A 21,650-nucleotide genomic window follows, 5' to 3' on the forward strand; every position below is an offset into this window, starting at 1 on the left:
CGGCGGGAAAAAAGCGCGCGGAAGGGGTACTGCCACTGCACCCCTTCGCCTGCCTCCGTCCCGCCGCGCCACTTCGTCTTCCTCAGTCCCGCCGCTCGCCGTGCCACTTCGCCTGCCTCTGTCCCGCCGCGCCATGCCCGTCGCCGGCTCAGAGCTGCCGCGCCCGCCCTTGCAGCCCGCCTCACAGGAGCGGGACGCCGAGCCACGGCCGCCGCACGGAGAACTGCAGTACCTGGGGCAGATCGAGCACATCCTCCGCTGCGGCGTCAGGAAGGACGACCGCACGGGCACCGGCACGCTGTCGGTATTCGGCATGCAGGCGCGCTACAGCCTGAGAGGTGACTCCGCGGGCCACTGCGGGACCGGCGGCGGGAAGGAGGGAGGCGCGGCTGGGGAGAGCGCCCGGGAGCTGGAGGGCGCTGCGGAGCCCGTTTAGTCCTAACATCAATCCGGCGAGGGAGGGGACGCATCGTCCTCCTCGCTTTACAGACGCTGAAACTGAGGCTCCCATTAGAGACGTGACACACAGGAGCGAGAGCCGGGTCCCAGCGGCTCCACGGCCGGGGCTCGCAGTCACCCCAGTGATGCCGTGGCCCCTAAGGCGGGCATGATCGGGCAGCGTTTGCCCGGTGCTGGAGAGTGAGGGAGAGCTGCCCGGGCTTGACCGGGCGCTGGTCTAAAAGTCCTGCCTTTTGCCCCTCCTCCTGCCTCCCCTGTTGACCGTTCCGCTTTGCAGAGTTTTCAAAAACTGGAGCGAAAGTGATGTGGGCGGGGCACAGGCGGCGGGGAGAGGAGAGTTGAGGCTGGCGCGGGAACTTGGTTTCCTGGCGGCCTCCCATCCAATCCCCACGAACCAGCTTTCCTCTTAAACCTTGAAAAGAGAAATTCGGGAGTCCGAGTATAAGTTCTTATTCGTCCTTTCCTCTTTTCCTTTCAGACAGGATCACCCCAGGCAAAAAATGCCTCGCGGGTTATTGGCGTCAGGCTTTCAGGGGACAGTGGGGCGGGTGGGCACAGGACGTTAGGCAGCCGATGGCCCTGCCTAACATCACACGGTCCTGTCATCCTGGATCCTGCGCCTGCTGCGTGGGGGAGGGGAGACTCCAAGGTGTGTAAGCCGGGGGCTGACCTTGACCTCTCAGATAAATGGAGCGCAGCCTTGACACAGGGTTGGAGGTGGTTTTGAGTGGGGAAACCCATTCTTGATGAAGCAGATTCACTGTGGTTAGGTAGGGGGAAAGCCCTCTAGCCCACGGAACCATCTAGAGACTGGAATACACACCAGCTGCTGTGGCTGATCCGCGTGGACAGCTTGGGGAGTTTTGTCTAAGCAAAGGGATCCACTTTTCTGCAGCTTCAAGCCCAGGGGACTTTGATAAGCCGTAGACCTCACTTTTAACCCACCTTTCTGCTTAGACATTGAGCAAGTTACTTCTCTTTTCTTTTTTTTTTTTTTTTTTTTGAGGTGGAGTCTCGCTCTGTCACCCAGGCTGGAGTGCAGTGGAGATCTCTGGTCGCTGCAAGCTCCGCCTCCCAGGTTCACGCCATTCTCCTGCCTCAACCTCCCGAGTAGCTGGGACTACAGGCGCCCGCCACCACGCCTGGCTAAATTTTTTGTATTTTTAGTAGAGATGGGGTTTCACCGTGTTAGTCAGGATGGTCTCGATCTCCTGACCTCGTGATCCGCCCGTCTCGGCCTCCCAAAGTGCTGGGATTACAGGCGTGAGCCGCCGCGCCCGGCCCCAAGTTACTTCTCATACAGCTTCCCTATATGTTAAAAATGGAGGAAATAATGCTTGGTAGGCAATTCTGATAAAATCAGGTGCTTGCAAAAATCTCTCTCTGTTGTCTGAATATCAGCTATACCACAAGAGAGTGTGGGATGAACGAGTACTGCATTTAAAGATAAGTTTTTACACTTTTATTTCTCTGTGGCTCGACACTTCTGATGCCTCCCTTTTTGTCCCTGGGACACAGGCTTGGTGTTGTCTTCACACCTTTGTGACAGGATTAGCACTAGTGGGCAGTGGATAGTAGCTCCTCCCTTTTTCCACATGGTCATCCCTCCTCTTGCCACCATCTCACTGTGTGGAATTCCTGTGTCCAGTGGTCACCGGGGCACAGAAGTGCTGTCTCAGCCTGAATTGGGTTATGATGTGCCTTGCAGCCTGGCAGCTCCACCCTGATCTCTGGCGCACTTTGCAGGAGTCTAGGCTTTCTGGATGCTCCAGGGCCTCGTGTCCCAGGGCAGCTTTCTTCCCTGAAGAAAGTTGGATGGCATGATCTGTCTTCCTCTCTTGAAACTGTGTGGCAAATTGTTTTTCAGATGAATTTCCTCTGCTGACAACCAAACGTGTGTTCTGGAAGGGTGTTTTGGAGGAGTTGCTGTGGTTTATCAAGGTAAAGAAGTCGCTCCTATTAGAAGTCATTAGTCTGTTTTCAACACAGCAGCCAGTGAGATCCTTTCAAAAGTCAAAGCGGCCAGGTGTGGTGGCTCTCGCCTGTAATCCCAGCACTTTAGGATGCTGAGGCAGATCACCTGAGGTTAGGAATTTGAGACCAGCCTGGCCAATATGGCGAAACCCCCATCTCTACTAATAACACAAAAAATTAGCCAGGTGTGGTGGCACATGCCTGTAATCCCGGCTACTCAGGAGGCTGAGGCATGAGAATTGCTTGAACCCAGGAGGTGGAGATTGTAGTGAACTGAGATCGTGGCACTGCACTCCAGCCTGGGCGACAGAGGGAGAACTTGTCTCAAAAACAAAAAAAGACAACACAAAAGGTCAAAGCATATCATTCCTCACCCGCAAGCCCTTAGTGGCTCCATTTCACTCAGTAAGAGCCACGGTCCTTATGGGGTCCCTTTTTCAGCTCTGGCCTTAGCTGCTGCTCTCTGCACCAGCCCTGCTGTTCTTGTGAGTTTTTGTGCACACCGGGACATCCCCGCTCCCTGGAACCTTCTTCCCCCACACTTGGCTCCTTCCTTGGAGTCTACTCAGGCAAGCCTTCCTAGACCTGATTTAAAACTGTGACTCTTCCCCCAACCTCCTTGGTTTTTCTCCATAGACAAACGTCACCATCTGATGTATGTCAGCCTTTCCCCTCCCCTGTTAGAAGGGGGACAGCAGACAGTAAATAAATAAGTGAAATGTGCTGTAAGCTTTATGAGGGCAGAGGATTTGTTTCTCGTGTTGACTGTTTTATCCCTAGGGCCTCAAACACAGCATGCCACATGGCAGGAGTCAATATGTATTGATCACTAAATATAGATACCATCTGTTCCCATGTTCATATAAACTAGAAGAGTCTCTTCAGTAACAAGGTAAACCCCTTCCAGAGGGCTGAGTAGGTAACCTCAGGCCGGGGCCAGAGTGCTCTGAAGATAGGCAGCAGCCCAGCCCAAGCTCCTCTGTGTTCTGTGTCCTGGTCTAGAACCAGCAATGTTCTGACCAGTGCTTTTTGGAAGGTAGCTGGAGTCTGGGCTCAGGTCTGGGCCATGCTAGAAGCTGGGATCCCTTCTATAGAGCCCTTGGTGTGGCTTGTATGGTCCTGGGGCAAGCCAGACCCAAGCCCTCTTATCCCATTTTAGAAAGGGCTTAAATTTGGATCCAGCCCCAGTCTGCCTTAGCTCTGTATTGGGGTATTTTGTTCTGTATTGGCCTATCTCGATCGACAATGAGCCTTGGATTTGAAACATATCATCAGAAACCTCAGAAGATGACATTCTTAAACTGGCTAGAGCCTGGTCTGAATGGATGAAAAGGAGAGACTTTTGAAGCAATATGTAAAAGACTGAGAAATGATTTGTTGGGAATAAAGAAAATCAGGACAAACTCAACAATAGAAATGGAGGAAGCAAGAGACTCAGGAATAAAATGCATTCCCCTGTTTCAACTTAATGCTTGAATTCAGGATTCTAAGAAGTCCTTGTCAGGAACGTCAGACTCACCTCTGATAGAGTTACTCCATTGGCGACTCGATCAAATACAGGAGTTGATGCACCTGTACTATAAAATACTGATTAGTCTGATCATTAGGAATATCCTGCCAGGTAGCAGATACACGGAACAGATTGCATGTAGGCATTAAATTCATTTTGGGATATCACATGTAGACAACACATTTGATTAGGAAACATAAAACTGTCAGATCGGTGGATATCACTTAGAGGTGTTTAGTCTAGAAAGCTTAGTTGGGGGGAATGGAAGGAAAGATCTGAGAGGGTGGTTCCAAAGAAGGGATCAGACTGTCCTAAAGCCCCCAGGAATCTGGGCTGGGACCAGCCTGTTTAAAGTTAGGATGGGCAGCTGGGCGCGGTGGCTCACACCTGTAATCCCAGCACTTTGGGAGGCCAAGGTGGGCGGATCACCTGAAGTCGGGAGTTTGAGACCAACATGGAGAAACCCCATCTCTACTATACAAAATTAGCCGGGCATGTTGGCGCATGCCTGTAATCCCAGCTACTCGGGAGGCCGAGGCAGGGGAATCACTGGAACCCAGGAGGTAGAGGTTGCTGTGAACCGAGATCACACCATTGCACTCCAGCCTGGGCAACAAGAGCGAAACTCAAAAAAAAAAAAAAGGATGGGTTCCATATGGGTGATGTCAAGTGCCCACCTCCCAGCAAGTCAGCAGGGGCCAGAGGCCCTTGTAGGTGGTGTCTTGGGGGGATCAACTGAGATGGCTCAGGATTTACTTGGATGCCTGCTCTGCCCTCCCCATCTCTTCCAGGGATCTACAAATGCTAAAGAGCTGTCTTCCAAGGGAGTGAAAATCTGGGATGCCAATGGATCCCGAGACTTTTTGGACAGCCTGGGGTTCTCCGCCAGAGAAGAAGGAGACTTGGGTCCAGTTTATGGCTTCCAGTGGAGGCATTTTGGGGCAGAATACAGAGATATGGAATCAGGTGAGGAGACAGAACAATGCCTTCCATTTCCTGAGTGCCCTTCCTGGCATGTGTTTGCTCTGTTGTTTTAGATAAGGTCTGGGGGATGAGTCAGTGTCCCAGGAGCTGATGTATAGCTTTGACCTTGTGAGGGGTGGTGCCAGTGAAGCCACAATTAAGCCTCATGAAGGCCATTTCACACTTTTTTTTTTTTTTTTTTTTTTGAGACGGAGTCTTGCTCTGTCGCCCAGGCTGGAGTGCAGTGGCGCGATCTCGGCTCACTGCAAGCTCTGCCTCCCGGGTTTACGCCATTCTCCTGCCTCAGTCTCCGGAGTAGCTGGGACTACAGGCGCCCGCCACCTCGCCCGGCTAGTTTATCATATTTTTTAGTAGAGACGGGGTTTCACTGTGTTAGCCAGGATGGTCTTGATCTCCTGACCTCGTGATCCGCCCGTCTCAGCCTCCCAAAGTGCTGGGATTACAGGCTTGAGCCACCGCGCCCGGCCTCACACTCTTGATGATTAGTACTTACTGGACGCTTGGCACTTTCCATACCTGTGTCATCGGCAGATAGCCGCATGGTTGGTGTTTGTGTTGGGGAATGGGAAGTTCATCCGTGGGACAAGGGACAAAATGCCCCCATTGCTTTGTGGTGGCTTTAATTGCCCTTTCAAGGCTGAGCCACAGCATGCTGTAGGTGGCGCAGCTGTGAAGCACAGTGCCAGGGTCACCCTCTGCTGCCAGCTCTGCAGATGTGGAGAAAGAATGAAACATCTCACTCCTGGACTTCCACTTTACTGTCACTGTTGGTGTCACCTCTTGCTGGATGTCAGCCCAGCCCCTCCCACCTGTCCCTAGGAAAAGCAGATGCCACCTTGGGATGTGGGGGTTGTGTGTGCAATTTACTAGCTGGGCAGAGACCAGCAACCTGGAGAGCATGTGTCTCATCTAAGGGGACAGTCACAATTTACCTCCAGCCACCTGGAGGAATTTGGGCCTGGTGATGTCAGAATTATTCGATAAAAGCCTAAAATCTATATTTTATGTGCGATCATGAGATCTTTTAAATGTTAGTAGTTTCGGGAAGTTTAAAAATGCTGTGTGGACCTAGAATAGGCAGGTTCCTAAAGGCAGAAAGTGGAATGGTGGTTGCCAGGGACTGGGGAACAGGGAGGAATGCGGAGTTCATGTTTAATGGGCACAGAGGTTTTATTAGGGATGATGAAAAAGTTCGGGAGATGGATAGTGGTGATGGTTGCACAACATCGGGCATGTGCTGAATGCCTCTGAATTGCACACATAAAAATGGTAAGTTTGATGTTACGTGTACTTTATCACAATGAAAACAGTTGCTGTGTGGGCCAGGTTATTTGTGCAGGTAAGTGTTCTTTAGGTCGTTGCCTGCACCTCAGTTGTATGTGAGGCTACTCCCCTAGCTTAATGATGCTTTAAATCCTGCCTAGTGTTCAATTATTTCTTGGCACTGAAGAGGCCTAATAAAATTACGGTTTTAGTTTACAGTTGTATGAGTGCTTAGCTGTTGGATTTTAGTAGGGAAGTTTGTCCCTTCTTATATTTGATTTTGTTTTACAGACTCACAGGACATTTTTTTTAAAAAATGCACAGGAAGTTTCCCTGGACTGTACCCAGTTTCCTCCAGTGATAGTATCTTGGGTAACATCCTGTATACATTCACATTGGTGCATTCTTCAGAGTTGTCAGATTTTGCTAGTTTTACGTGCACTTGTATATGTGTGTATTTGCAATTTTAGCACGTGTAGATTGTTGTAACCACTACAATCAAGTTACAGAACTACACCACCACAGTTTTATCTTTTTAAAATCTTTGATGTTACCTTTTTCAGAACTGTGACCATGAGAGGACTTTCCTCCCAAAATTTTGAGAACTACTGAACCAGAATATAGTCTGACACTAATAGGCAGAAATTTAACCAGAGGAGATTATGAAGCTCCACACTTCAGTTAACAAATCACTTCTCAGATTCCAGTTCCATCTCAGAAGGAAGGAAAGGGATTAAAATCCAGAAACCAGAAATGGGAGCAAAGTACAAGGTGGTGTAATCATTATAGAGGTTTCCTGACGTTTCCAAGTCAGTCGTGTGTTGAGCTGCTAAACTCTAAAGTAATTTTAGGTGGAAGTGTTGGAAGCATGCTGCTGAGGTAATAGAAAGGAATCCATGGTCTTCTGTTAGTTGGAAAGTACATGGAATGCTATATTCTACATAAGATACAATACTTTCTGTGAGACAAGGATAAACTAGATTTGTCAGTGAAATTGTGACAAGAATCGTTGATGGGTTTAGAGCATAAGTTCGTGGGGAGCACTGGAAGAAATTAAGATTGTTGAGATTAGAAAGGGTTAGCTATGAGGGGAACAGGAGGAGGTGACTCCATGACAGACCAGATATTCAAAGGACTGTGTAAAAGAGGAAATAGACTTTGTTAGGGCTCCAGAGGACAGAGCCGGGAGTCAGACAGGGCCTTGAACTCAACCCACCAAGATCTGCAAACTTTGTGGAATGCACCAGGTATCTTGTAGCCATGGATCAAGGGGGGACCCTGGGTGAGAGGCTGTAATAGATGACCTCTAAGGCCATCTCATGACATGTGTGATTAATGTGTGTACCTGTCCTCTCTTTTTGACAATTCTACAGATTATTCAGGACAGGGAGTTGACCAACTACAACGAGTGATTGACACCATCAAAACCAACCCTGACGACAGAAGAATCATCATGTGTGCTTGGAATCCAAGAGGTTGAAAGAACCCCATCATCTTCATTTATACTAACCATACTCTTAGAGGGAAGCAATGTGGTTTTGTGCAGAGGCACCTGAGGGAGGCAGGACCCTGGGAACTTCCCCCAGCCACATGGTTGGTTGTGTGACCTTGGGCAAGTCACATTTTGCTCCACTTTCACCTTCAGATCATGAGGTTGGGTCCAGATGATTTTCTTTTTTCTTTTTTTTTTTTTTTCTTCCCCTGAGACAGAGTTTTGCTCTGTCGTCCAGGCTGGAATGCAATGGTGTGATCTTGGTTCACTGCAACCTCTGCCTCCCGGGTTCAAATGATTCTCCTGGCTCTGCCTCCCGAGTAGCTGGGATTACAGGCATGCACCACCACGCCCAGCTAATTTTGTATTTTTAGGAGAGATGGGGTTTCACCATGTTGGTCAGGCTGGTCTCGAACTCCTGACCTCAGGTGATCTGCCTACCTCGGCCTCCCCACCAGATTATCTTAATTTGTGTATTTATACTCATTCTTACTCTGAAAAGGGCTTTAAATTGCCTAGAAACTACATGTAAGGTGTTAACATTTTAAATGGAAGCCGATGAAGTTCTAGGTCGCTGCCACCTCACTAACATTTTTAACAATTATACTGTAAAATTCAGCTCTACCAGGGTGTAGAGCCAGGTGTGGTGGCTCAAACTTGTAATTCCAACAACTCCAGAGGCCAAGGCAAGAGGATGAGTTGAACCCAGGAATTTGAGGCTGTAGTGAGTCATGATCATGCCACTGCACTCCAGCCTGGGCAAGAGTGAGACCCCGAATATTTAAAAACAAGAACAACAACAACAAACTCTATCAGGATATCATAAGTACTTAGGATGGAATATTTGCATCTGTAATAAAGACTTTTTTTTTTTTTTTTTTTTTTTTGAGACACAGTCTCACTCTGTTGCCTAGGCTGGAGTGCAGTGGTGTGATCTCAGCTCACAGCAACCTCCACCTCCCAGGTTCAAGTGAGTTCCCTTCCTCAGCCCCCGAGTAGCTGGGACCACAGGCATGTGAATTTTTGTATTTTTAGTAGAAACGGGGTTTCACTGTGTTGGCCAGGCTGGTCTCGAACTCAGGTTGGCCTCAAGTGATCTGCCCACCCTGGCGTCCCAGTGTTGGGATTACACGCATGAGCCACTGTGCCTGGCCATGTAATAGAGACTTTTAATATAGGAGGGTGTACCAGAAGCACCAGTTCCCTGTGGCAAACAATTATTCCTGCTGTATTTGTAATTTGGTGCCACGAAGGTAGCCCAGATCCCTTCAGCTCTGATGAAAGAGCATTGCTTCAGCGGACATCTGCAGAAAGCTTGTGCCAATGGATAGTCTCCCTCAGTTCCGTGCCATCGCTGCAGGGGCTGTGGGTTATGGACATCACTGCAGCCCAGTGGCTCTCCTGGTCTCCACCATATGAGTTGGCTTGTTTTTCTCCTGTTTTACTTGGCCTTTAGCTGTGGTCTTTCAAACCACCACCCCTCCTTATCTTCCTCTGTGCTGCTTCCTCAGATCTTCCTCTGATGGCACTGCCTCCATGCCATGCTCTCTGCCAGTTCTATGTGGTGAACAGTGAGCTGTCCTGCCAGCTGTACCAGAGATCGGGAGACATGGGCCTAGGTGTGCCTTTCAACATCGCCAGCTACGCCCTGCTCACGTACATGATTGCGCACATCACGGGCCTGAAGGTGGGCTGTCTCGGGAAGGGTGACTTGTGAGCCTAACACACTGAGCTCTTCAGTTCTTTAATATGGGAAGACGAATTGCAGAGAGTTTAGTCTCTGAGTTTTTAATTTGATATGTGTAAGTGGACGTGAACGGGCTTTTACTTTGAAACCTTCCTTTTCTGGAAGGTTTTCTGGCCCTGTGGTATATGCACTAACAGATCTATACAGGTTGTTTGTGATACGGCTTCTATGAATTTTCTCAAAAGCTATGCTGAGGTTGGGTGTGGTGGCTCATGCCTGTAATCCCAGCACTTTGGGAGACTGAGGCAGGAGCAATTACTTGAGGTCTGGAGTTCAATACCAGCCTGGGCAACAAAACAAGATCCTGTCGCCACAAAAAAATGGAAAAGCTACACTAAATTATTATTTTTTTTAAAGCCTTGAGGTATCTGCATACTCTAATGTTTTTAAATGATGTTTTAAAGGAATTGAAACTAACATACTGTTCTGCTTTCTCCCCCGGGTTTATAGCCAGGTGACTTTGTACACACTTTGGGAGATGCACATATTTACTTGAATCACATCGAGCCACTGAAAATTCAGGTGAGAATTAGATGTTATACTTCTGGGTTTGATACTTTCTCTTGATAAAAGGTTGATTGTGGAGCAGGCATCTGCTCAATGCTGTGTCCAAGATAAAGATGGCTGCTCCGAATGCGGGGCTTCAGTTTAGGGAGAAGTGGTAGGCAGGTGGGCAGGACAAGGCAGGCATCTGCCTCAGCAACCATGGGCACTTAACACGTCAGGTGCTGTGTGGTACTAAGCACCAGCACCAGAGAGGGAAGAGCCACATTCAGGCCAGGGGATTGTCCAAAAGGGGGCATTTAAACTCATTTTAACTTGAAGGAGAATTGAAGTGCAAATGTTTTTCCCTTTTTTTTTTTTTTTGAGATGGAGTCTTTCTCTGTCGGCCAGGCTGGAGTGTGCAGTGGTGCGATTTTGGCTCACTGCAACCTCCGCCTCCCAGGTTCAAGCAATTCTCCTGCCTCAGCCTCCCAAGTAGCTGGGATTACAGGTGCATGCCACCACACCCAATTTTTTTTTTTTTTTTTTTTTGAGACGGAGTCTTGCTCTGCCGCCCAGGCTGGAGTGCAGTGGCCGGATCTCAGCTCACTGCAAGCTCCGCCTCCCGGGTTCACACCATTCTCCTGCCTCAGCCTCCCGAGTAGCTGGGACTACAGGCGCCGCCACCTCGCCCGGCTAGTTTTTTGTATTTTTTAAAGTAGAGACGGGGTTTCACCGTGTCAGCCAGGATGGTCTTGATCTCCTGACCTCGTGATCTGCCCGTCTCGGCCTCCCAAAGTGCTGGGATTACAGGCTTGAGCCACCGCGCCCGGCTAATTTTTGTATTATTAGTAGAGATGGGGTTTCCTCATGTTGGCCAGGCTGTTCTCAAACTCCTGACTTCAGGTGATCCGCCTGCCTCAGCCTCTGAAAGTTCTGAAATTACAGGCATAAGCCACCACCCTGGCCATAAATATTTTTCATTAATTTTACATTAAGTACAATATTTAGGTCTAAACTTCAAAAGTCTTTTGAAATCCCTAAGTTATAGCAGCCAACAATTGATTTGAAATGGCAATAAAAATATAAGTTCATCTGCTTCATGAGCCTTAAGGAAAAAAACTCAGAACCAGAGACTTTTTAGCCCCTTCCAGGTTAGATTCAGGTTTTAAAAGTTACTCCTTTGAGGGAGTTTGACTGCTCTTGAGTGGAGGGTGACTTTAGGCTTATTCTCTCTGGCTTTCTGCTCCAGTCGTTTTTAGACATAGTAAGAAGTTGTAACCTGTCTTCACATCCTAATTGCCACTGTCTGTTCATCCCAGGAATCCTGGCTTTCATCCCTTTCTGTTCACTGTCCATGCATGTTATCTTTCCTTCTTTCTGCCAGGGATAGATGGGTTAGGGATTGTGGAATTCAAGTAAACTTAGAGCTACTATGAGTTACAAATTGACTGTGTTTCTGTCTTTAATAAATTTGCCAAGAGTGATTAAAAGAACTTACACCTGATGAGGCGCCAGGCTCCTGACACTGTAATGTCACAAAATACCCTTTACTCTTGATCTGTGCAAGAAAACAGCTGGTTGCACTCCAATCATGTTATATAACCTACAGCAAGGTATCGACAGGACCATACTCCTGTAAAATAAAACTTTGTTGATCACCTCCTGTGTGCTTGTTTCATGCACATGAGGAGCAGTTACTACAGGTTGTACAATTATAGCAAAATAATGATCTTATTTTGTTTTTAGCTTCAGCGAGAACCCAGACCTTTCCCAAAGCTCAAAATTCTCCGAAAAGTTGAGAAAATTGATGACTTCAAAGCTGAAGACTTTCAGATTGAAGGGTACAATCCGCATCCAACTATTAAAATGGAAATGGCTGTTTAGGGTGCTTTCAAAGGAGCTTGAAGGATATTGTCAGTCTTTAGGGGTTGGGCTGGATGCAGAGGTAAAAGTTCTTTTTGCTCTAAAAGAAAAAGGAACTAGGTCAAAAATCTATCCGTGGCCTATCAGTTATTAATTTTTAAGGATGTTGCCACTGGCAAATATAACTGTGCCAGTTCTTTCCATAATAAAAGGCTTTGAGTTAACTCACTGAGGGTATCTGAAAACGCTGAGATGATGAACAAAGGAGAATGAAATGTATGTGCTCTTAGCAAAAACACGTGCGTGCATTGCAATCCCACGTCCTTATAAAGAAGGTTGGTGAATTTTAAGAATTTCACAAGCTTCCCTCAAATCTGAGGGAGCTGAGTAACACCATCAATCATGATGTAGAGTGTGGTTATGAACATTTAAAGTTACAGTCGTTTTATATGTTGCTATAAAAAAGTGTTCTGCATTTGTCCACGCTTTGTTCATTCTGTAGTGCCACTTACCTGCTCAGTTCCTTCCTAAAATAGATTTAAAGAACTCTCCTAAGTAAACATGTGCTATATTCTGGTTTGGATGCTACTTAAAAGAGTAGATTTTAGAAATAGTGACTATATTTTGTCCTATTTTTCTCATTTTAACTGCATCTTATCCTCAAAATATGACCATTTAGGATAGAGGTTTTTTTTTTTTTTTTAAACTTATAACCTTAAAGGGTTATTTTAAAATAGTCTATGGACTGCCATTTTGCCCTCATTAGCTTCAGCATGGTATGACTTCTCTAATAATTAAGCAAGAAAAAGATGCAAAACCACTTAGATTAAGCAAGAAAAAGATGCAAAACCACTTCAGGGTTAATCAGTGAAATCTTTTTCCCTTCACTTCGTACCAGATACCCCCTGGTGTTGCACGACTATTTTTATTCTGCTAATTTATGACAAGTGTTAAATAGAACCAAGAATTATTCCAACAAGTTATGCAACATGTTGCTTATTTTTAAAGTACAGTTTAATGTCTAGGTGCCAGCCCTTGATATTTTGTAAGAACATCTTCCTGGACTTTGGGTTAGTTAAATCTAGACTTATTTAAGTATTAAGTAGGATAATATGTATTGATTTGCTAAAAGAATCAAGTAATAATTACTTAGCTGATTCCTGAGGGTGGTATGACTTTTCATTGAACTAATCTTGGTAGGATTTTTAAAAATCCATTTCTGTAAAACTATTTCCAAGAAATTTTAAGCCTTTTCACTTCAGAAAGGAAAAAGATGTTGGGGCTGAGCACTTAATTTTCTTGAGCAGCAAGGAGTTTCTTCCAAACTTCACCATCTGGATACTGGTGTTTCTTTACAGATTCCTCCTTCATTTCTGTTGAGTAGCCGGGATCCTGTCAAAGACGAAAAAAAAATGAGGCATGTTAACAACCAACTGGCGGGTGCTGTAACCCCAGCACTTTGGGAGGCCGAGATGGGCGGATCACGAGGCCAGGAGATCGAGACCATCCTGGCTAACACAGTGAAACCCCATCTCTACTAAAAAAATACAAAAAACTAGCCGGGCGAGGTGGCGGGCGCCTGTAGTCCCAGCTGCTCGGGAGGCTGAGGCAGGAGAATGACGTAAACCCGGGAGGCGGAGCTTGCAGTGAGTTGAGATCCGGCCACTGTACTCCAGCCCGGCGACAGAGTGAGACTCCGTCTCAAAAAAAAAAAAACAACCAACTGGAACAAAAACAGATTTTATGTATTTATGCTGCTCCAAGAAATGCTTTTACGTCTAAGCCAGAGGTAATTAATTATTTATTTATTTTTTATTTTTTGAGATGGAGTCACTCCATCTGTTGCCCAGGCGGCAGTACAGTGGCACAATCTTGGCTCACTGCAACCTCCACCTCCCAGGTTCAAGTGATTCTCCTGCCTCAGCCTCCCATGTAGCTGGGATCACAGGCACCTGCCACCATGCCTGGCTAATTTTTTGTATTTTTTTGTAGAGACGGAGTTTCACCATATTGGCCAGGCTGGTCTTGAACACCTGACCTCAAATGATCCACCTGCCTTGGCCTCCCAAAATGTTGGGATTACAGGCGTGAGCCACCACACCCAGCCCCGAATTAATATTTTTAAAATAAGTTTTGAGATTGTTGGAAATAGGGCAGAGGGACACATTTTACTGGCTACTTGCCAGAGTTAGTTAACTCATCAAACTCTTTGATAATAGTTTGACCTCTGTTGGTGAAAATGAGTCATGGTCTCTTGAACATGATCAGAATAAACGGCCCTAACCACACAATTGTAGTCAAAACTTTTTAGGTCACTAACTTGCTAGATGGTGCCAGGTTTTTTTGCACAAGGAGTGCAAATGTTAAGATCTCCACTGGTGAGGAAAGGCTAGTGTTACAGAAGCCTTGTCAGAGGCAATTTAACCTCCAAGCCCTGGCCCTCAGGCCTGAGGATTTTGATACTGACAACTGAAGAACCGTTTGTTTCTGGATATTGCAAATAGGAGTCAAAGCTTGGTGCTCCATGGTCTAGTTCACGAGACAGGCATGGTAGTGGCTGGCAGCATCTCTGCAGGGGCCCCCAGGCCACAGCTCACCTTGGGAGGCATGTAGGAAGCCCGCTGGATCATCACGGGATACTTGAAATGCTCGTGCAGGTGGTCAACATACTCACACATCCTGGGAGGAGGAAATCAGATTGGGGCAATGATGTCTGAAGTCGGATTATTCACATGGTGCTAACTTAAAGCAGAAGGGGCAAGTACCACTCAGAAATGACAGTGTGGGCCAAGGCTTAGCTGTGTTACCATGCGTTTCTAGGCAAGTTCCTAAACCTCTGTGCCTCAGGTGCTTTTCTTCTAAAATATAGCAATGTGGGGTGGGGACTTTGATGAAATGAACACATGAAGTCCCTCTAGAGGTTTTGTGATGCCCTTTAAAAGGCATCAATTCAGACTCTAAATATCCGGAATTATTTGGGTTCCTCTGGTCAAAAGTTAGATGAATAGATTAAAATCACCAAATTTTGTGATCTATTTTTTAAGAAGTGTTTGTATTTTTTCCTATGGCTGCATTAGCTGCCAGGGGCTTGGGGTTTTTTTTGGCTGGGAGGGCTTTTTGTCACTGCCTCAGCTGGGCATCTAGGAAGCATTAGCACTGTGGACTTTCTCGGTGCACTTTGCACCTGATAAACAATCCGAACAGGTCCATGGGACCACAACTGAGGGAGGTACCCACCTCCATCCAAGAACCGAGACATCTAGGGAACCAAACCCAGATGCAGAACAATAAAATATATTCCATGCTCTCCACCCAAAAAATAAAATCACCAAATGAGGTTCCTTTCAGCTATACAAATGATTGAGATGAAAAGCAGAGGATTTAGAATCGGGGCAATCTGTGTTCAGGTTCTGCGTCAGCCACTTTGTAGTTCTGAGCCTTGGGGCCAGCGACCGAGATCTGCTGCCTGACTTCCATCACCTGTTATTGAACAGCTGTGACAGGCAGGCTGATATGGTTTGGATTTGTGTCCCTGCCCAAATCTCATGTTGAACTGTAATCCCCAGTGTTGGCGGCGAGGCCTGCTGGGAGGTGATTGGATCATGGGAAGTGGTCCTTCATGAATAGTTTGGTACCCTTTCCTTGGTGCTATTCTCGAGATAGTTATCACAAGATCTGTTGTTTAAAAGCGTGTAGCATCTTCCCCCCTCACTCTCTCTTCCTCCTGCTCTTTGCCATAAGAAGTGCTTGTTCCCCCTTTGCCTTCCACCATGATTGCAAGTTTCCAGAAGCTGAGTAGAAGTCGCTATGCTTCCCGTGCAGCCTGCAGAACTGTAAGCCAATTAAATCTCTTTTCTTTATAAATTACCCAGTCTCAGGTATTTTTTTATAGCAGTGCAAGAATAGACTAACACAGTATAAAATAGTTCTGCTATATTAAAAGACAGCACCTGTCTACTCACTACATACCCCCCCCCGAAGAGAGAAACGGTTACCATTATTACTGAAGCCTCCTATGTACCCTCAGGGGTCCCATTTATCTCTCACAGTCCTGAATTTGGCGTTTCCCTTTCCCAGTGAATGCTTTTTTGCCTTTGCTATATACTTGCAGTCATCTTTCTGTGGGACATTTAATTCCAGGAGACAAGAAAAGTGTAATAAGCAAAACCTTATGTGTGCAGATGACTGGAAGGAGATTGTCCTAATTTAAAAGACCACCTGGGGCATTCTGAGAAATAAGATGAAATAAATGTATGTCTACACCATGGAAGACTCCAGTACTGGGAAGAGGAGATGGGACAGAAGTATAGAATACACGTGATGAAAACAGGAGCTGGTTAAGGGAGTAGTGTGGTTGCAAGCCTCACTTTCAATGTACTGAAAAAATAAAGTGAGTCAGCTACCAGACCCTATCCTAGGAGGCAAAATGACTGTTCGTTGGTGGGTCTCTGCTGTTACTGCCCTGTGTGGAGAAGTGGAAGCAGAACCCACTCCGCCTGAGAGTTACAGGACGGGCCAGTGGACAAGGTCTTAGTGTTTTTTGGTCATGAAGGCAGAATTTACAAGCTCTGGCCTAGATTGAGGGACCCTACTGAAGCAGAAAGTATTAATCCCACATTACTGACCTGTTTTTAAGGCTTGCAGAGACTGATATGTAGTCAAATATAATCAAGTGCTGCACCAGTTCACAGAGGCCAACTCCACCAGCATGCGGGCAAACAGGAACTGAAAGGAAATTGTTTCTATGTAATACCAAGAGTAGGGCAGGGAGAGGAAGGGGTGAAAGGGAACTTTCTGGTTTTTCTTATTGCCCACAGGTGATTAAATCATTAATTAATATTTAGGGATGAAATTCCAAGATGAAAATCATCAATAATTCCCGGATTAAGGCTAAATGAGTTAGAAGAAATCAAAATGGCAAACTAGAGACTCCTGCGCGTGTGAACTGCAAGCCATCAAGGGAGGTGTCTGATTAGTGGGGAAATGAAGGTCTGGTCTGCAGCCACTGCAGCACCCTTACTTTCAAACTTTTTGGCCATCAGCAATACTGAGAGGTTCTCATTGACACTGCCCAGTCTGCAACTGTCAATCTGGAGGAACTGCAGGGCCTTCGCCTGTAGGAGTTGCTTAAATATCACTCTATTGTGGCACTGGAAATAGAATTGAACATAACACCAACAGAAGAGTCAGCCTTGGCCCTCAGGATCTCTAAAACCTGGCAACGCGGCCCCTCTATGCCAATCATTACTCATCAGTGGCCTTCGGGAAGCCCAGACTGTATTTTGTCTTTGTTCTCGCCGGGCATGAGGCACGTTTTTCTAGTGTGGGCAGGGACCTTGTGCTCACTTTACAAATCTGCTAATGCAACAGTGTGAGTCAGGGTAAAATCACACTGGCTCGCCATTTATGAGGGAATGACTGTCACAGCGACTGGTAAGTGGGAGATGAAGCATCAGGATGAAATACGGTGACAGTGATAAGCAGGTGGCACAGACGAAAACGCGGAACCGCGGCAGAGCAGTATTGCTCCTTTTGCCGGGAAAACAGAGACTCTGCTCCTCACGCTGCTCTGCTCGTGGGCTGACTGCAGCAGGTTTTGGCAGGCACTTGGGCTTCGTTTATAAGCTGAAAAAGTGAACGCAGTCATGTTTATTCAATTTGAAAGCTGGCTTTCTTAACACCATTTTCTGCCATTGCAATAGCAACTTTAAATTGCTGCCTTGTCAATTTCAGTTAGACACTTTGAAAAAGAACTGACCTTAGTCATATAAATTGGAGAAATAGCCACAAACTTTTTCTATATCTGACTAGACTCTGATAAAATGACCCAGTTTCTAAGATGATGAAAATTTCCCAACTGAAAGTACAGCAGGTAGTGGAGCCTAACACACGACTGTGTCCTTGGTCGCTGGTCAGCGTGTACTGACCCCAAGGGGATATCACTCACCTGTTCTCCTGTGGCAATGCCAATTCCTAATGGGACGAGTGCCTATAAAATAGAAGGCAGCCTGGTGTTATTTTCCTAAGTTTTGAACTGCAACTCCTAATGTTTAAAAACATTTATAGCCGAAGGAGGAAACGGCCCTGCTGTTGAGCCATGTGAAGACTCAAGACTGGCAAAGGATGTCCAGGGGAACACATGCGTTCAGGAGGGCTCTGTGCATCTGCAGAGGAGAAGGTGAGCCCTGCTGAGCTGCCACCACCAGCCCTGTTCCTGACCAGGGCTCTGCAGATGTCCTTCTGCAGTGTCCTGGCCCATGCTCCAGCTGCGCTCCTCCCAACGTGGATGGCACCTCCTTCTGCAGCCTGCGCAGTGGCATAAGGACAGGGCCACTTGGAGTGGCTCGTTGTGAACTCACGGGGTCCAACCTTTGGCCGACTCCTTCCTGTGGGTCATCACTTTGTCATTTCCCTTCTTCTTGCCTCCCTGAGAAACCTCCTAGAACCCTCTCATATCTTTTTTTTTTTTTTTTTTTTTGAGACCAAGTCTTGCTCTGTCACCCAAGCTGGAGTGCAGTGGCATGATCCTGGCTCACTGCAACGTCTGCCTCCCAGGCTGAAGAGATTCTCGTGCCTCAGCCTCCCAAGTAGCTGGGATTACAGGTGCATGCCACCATGCTGGCTAATTTTTGTATTTTTAATAGAGTTGGGGTTTTGCCATGTTGGCCAGTCTGGTCTCAAACTCCTGACCTCAGATGATCCTCCCACCTCGGCCTCCCAAAGTGTTGGGATTACAGGTGTGAGCCACTGCACCTGGCCTCGTGTCTTTGTTGATTCCAAAATCCTCTTCCTTAAGGAGGAAAAATCTGTGAAAAAAAACTAAAAAAAAAAAAAAAAAAAAAAAAATTCCTCTTCCTTCCAGCTCAGTGGGTGGCCTTAGACCTCAATCTGCAGGTTAGGCTGAGACCACTGCTCACCTGGTAGACTCCTCACCTGCTGAGTTACTGGACTCTGCACCTGAACACAGCCCTGCTGCTCTCTGTCCTCTCACCTGGTCCCTGAACACTACCTCACTCACCTGCCACCTGGCCTCTGGGCAGTCCGTCCATCCTCTACTGGGACTGCGACTCCACAGCTACTCTGCGAAGGCATCCTTGGTTTCTCCCTGGTTTCCCTTCCCTTTTGTTTAGGATAATAGCAATCACACTAATAGCTCACATTTTTGGAGCTCTGAGTACCTGCCAGGCACTGTGCAAAACACTGTCTTCAATGATTCCTGGTCTCAATCCCATGGGAGAGGAGCCATCGTTATCCCCATTTTACAGAAAATGAGAAAACAGGTGTGCCGGGTTTGAACTGTTCCTGGATCACAAAGCTAGAAAGTAGTAGAGCCTGGGTTGGAACTCCACTGATCCCAGAGCCAGAGGAGGCATCTGAATCATCAGACTAAGTCAACTACTCAGCAGAAAAATCCCTTCATTCAGCAGCCAAGTATCCCTGATTCCAGTGCTGGCCCTGAGTCTCATGGGATGTGTGGCCTTGGGCAAGCCCCGCCTGTGCCACCCAAGGCCTCAGCCTTCTCATCTGCAGAAGGTCTTAGTTTGAGCAGATGGTCTCTAAGGCACCGTTTCAAGCTAACATTTTATGCTTCTTAAAATTTCTAATTTAAGTACTCTTGGTTCTTTATCTCAGAAGAGAAAGGGAGAAACGGAGGACAGGGGAGGAAGAAAGGCCATTTGACTTACTTGTTCTACCATTTTAAGCATGTATGTCAGACTAGGGGCCAAATGTTTTTCTTCTTTTTCAATATTTCCTGAATCTGCTCTATTCAAGCTGCCCTCTCCCTTTATGTCTCCCAGATGCCTGGAAAAGCCTCCTCACTCCCATCCCTACCTGGGTTTCTCCCTGCCCGTTCCTCACCTCCCACACACCCTCTGTCTCAATGGACTCTACATGTAGCCACCAGTCACATCATCTGTGCTCCAGCTGTCACTATGCTATTTTTTTTTTTTTGAGACAGAGTGTTGCTCTGTCACCCAGGCTGGAGTGCAATGGTGCAATCTCGGCTCATGGCAACCTCTACCTCCCATGCTCAAGCCATTCTCCTGCCTCAGCCTCCTGAGTAGCTGGGATTACAGGCACACACCACTGTACCCAGCTAATTTGTTTTTTTTTTTTTTTTTGAGATGGAGTCTCGCTCTGTTGCCCAGGCTGGAGTGCAGTGGCACGATCTCGGCTCACTGCAAGCTCCGCCTCCCAGGCTCACCTCATTCTCCTGCCTCAGCCTCTCCGAGTAGCTGGGACTACAGGCAGGCAGATCATGAGGTCAGGAGATCGAAACCAGCTAATTTTTGTATTTTTAGTAGAGATGGGGTTTCACCATGTTGGCCAGGCTGGTCTTGAACTCCTGACCTCAGGTGATCCACCCACCTCGGTCTCCCGAAGTGCTGAGGTTACAGGTGTGAGCCACCATGTCCGGCCACTATGCCGTTCTTTCATTGGAGAAGCTGCAGTGGCTTTCTCTGACTGGCTGCATCCTCTGAGTGGACAGACCCCATAATCCAGCCCCACGTGGCAGCCTGTCTGACAGCTCCCCAGCATGTGCCCTGTACTCCCTGGGGCATCTCCATTGCCCCCACCTGGACCTGCAGGCTGTGCAGCTGCTCCTTCCTCAGATGCTCCTAAGGGGATGGCCTCCCTCCTGTAAGCAAAACCTGGGAGGGTTAAAGCCCAGAGCAGCTTCCTGGGAGATGCTCAGTTGGGCAGAGATCAGGTTGGTGCTAGGCCAGCTGGCATTCAGCAGGGCACAGCCACCCTGCAAGAGCCCTAAGGAGGAAAAAGCAAGTGGGACCCAAGGTGAAAAGTCTTGTTTCCCAGGGGCTCATCAGCTGAGATTCTTGTTGTGGAATGATTCCTCGGAAAGTATTTGTCACACACTACAATTATTTCAGCTACTTCATCAGGAAATAAATGCAAGAGGGAACAAGTGAAGAAATTTTAGGATCCGTCCCCAGCACTCTGGGAAACTAAACAAAAAATAAGGTGCCCCAGCAGCAGCCGCCGTTTTCCTACCTTGGAGATGGCAGCATGCCCCAGAATGTCATCAGGGGAGGTTGGCTCCTCAATCCACAATGGCTTGAACTTGGCCAGCTTGGACATCCACTCCACTGCCTCAGGCACATCCCAGCGCTGGTTGGCATCCATCATCTGCAAAAAGAGACTCTTCACAGGGAGGTCTGCTCTGAGCCAACCTCGTGGCAGGGCTGTGGCTCCCAGGGAAGAAATGCTGTCACTCAGTGCCACCAACAGCCGAGTGAGACCCCCTAACACCTCCGCTGAGGCCCAGCACACAGCCCTAACAAAAAGAGTCCGAGAGCAGCCACTGAGACGGGGACTCTGGCTCCAGGTACAGTCTTTAGGAGGAGCTGTGAATTGCTCGAGGAGCCGCTGGGAGGTCCGGCAGTGCCCTGGGCTGGGCCATGAGAAATGCTCGCTGGCCCTGGGCTCTGGTCCAATCTCCATTTAGATACCACCCAAATACATGTGTCTTACAGTGTTGGTTCTGTTTGTAGAAACCATTTTGTCACATTCTGAATCATGCACAATCAACATTAAGTTTGTTCAACGGTCATTTATTGACTATTGCCCACTATGTGTCTGGCACAATAATAAACAGCCTAAACTCTTCCATAATGGCACACCTTCTCCACTAGGCACTTTATGGATTTTGTTCCATTTAATATTTATAAAAATGGGCCAGGCATGGTGGCTCATGCCTGTAATCTCAACACTTCGGGAGGCTGAAGCCCGTGGATTTATTTTCTTTTTTCTTTCTTTTTTTTTTTTTTGAGACGGAGTCCCGCTCTGTTGCCCAGGCTGGAGTACAGTGGCGTGATCTCGGCTCACTGCAAGCTCCGCCTCCCGGGTTCACG

The 21,650-nt window shown here is 47.4% G+C and overlaps 2 protein-coding genes across 2 annotated transcripts in view; one reads left to right on the forward strand and one right to left on the reverse strand.

Moving 5' to 3' along the window:
* On the forward strand, positions 1-12,002 carry LOC105464663 (thymidylate synthetase). Its single transcript, XM_011712713.3, has 7 exons — positions 1-338; positions 2,327-2,400; positions 4,735-4,909; positions 7,564-7,665; positions 9,194-9,369; positions 9,880-9,951; positions 11,662-12,002. The coding sequence occupies exons 1-7, from the start codon at positions 134-136 to the stop codon at positions 11,797-11,799; spliced, it is 942 nt and encodes a 313-aa protein (XP_011711015.1). The 5' UTR covers positions 1-133; the 3' UTR covers positions 11,800-12,002.
* Positions 12,003-12,574: 572 nt separating this feature from the next.
* The window catches only part of LOC105464651 (enolase superfamily member 1), a 39,318-nt gene continuing 30,242 nt past the window's right edge, over positions 12,575-21,650 (reverse strand). Inside the window, exons 11-16 of the mRNA XM_071085584.1 lie at positions 20,791-20,925; positions 17,726-17,767; positions 16,799-16,928; positions 16,404-16,503; positions 14,376-14,457; positions 12,575-13,170 (exon numbers count right to left, since the gene is read on the reverse strand). Of these exons, the coding sequence (XP_070941685.1) occupies positions 13,069-13,170; positions 14,376-14,457; positions 16,404-16,503; positions 16,799-16,928; positions 17,726-17,767; positions 20,791-20,925 (591 nt within the window). The 3' untranslated portion in view covers positions 12,575-13,068. The remainder of the gene's footprint in view (positions 13,171-14,375; positions 14,458-16,403; positions 16,504-16,798; positions 16,929-17,725; positions 17,768-20,790; positions 20,926-21,650) is intronic.

Source organism: Macaca nemestrina, chromosome 19 (genome assembly GCF_043159975.1).
Source record: "Macaca nemestrina isolate mMacNem1 chromosome 19, mMacNem.hap1, whole genome shotgun sequence".
Classification (NCBI taxonomy): domain Eukaryota; kingdom Metazoa; phylum Chordata; class Mammalia; order Primates; family Cercopithecidae; genus Macaca; species Macaca nemestrina.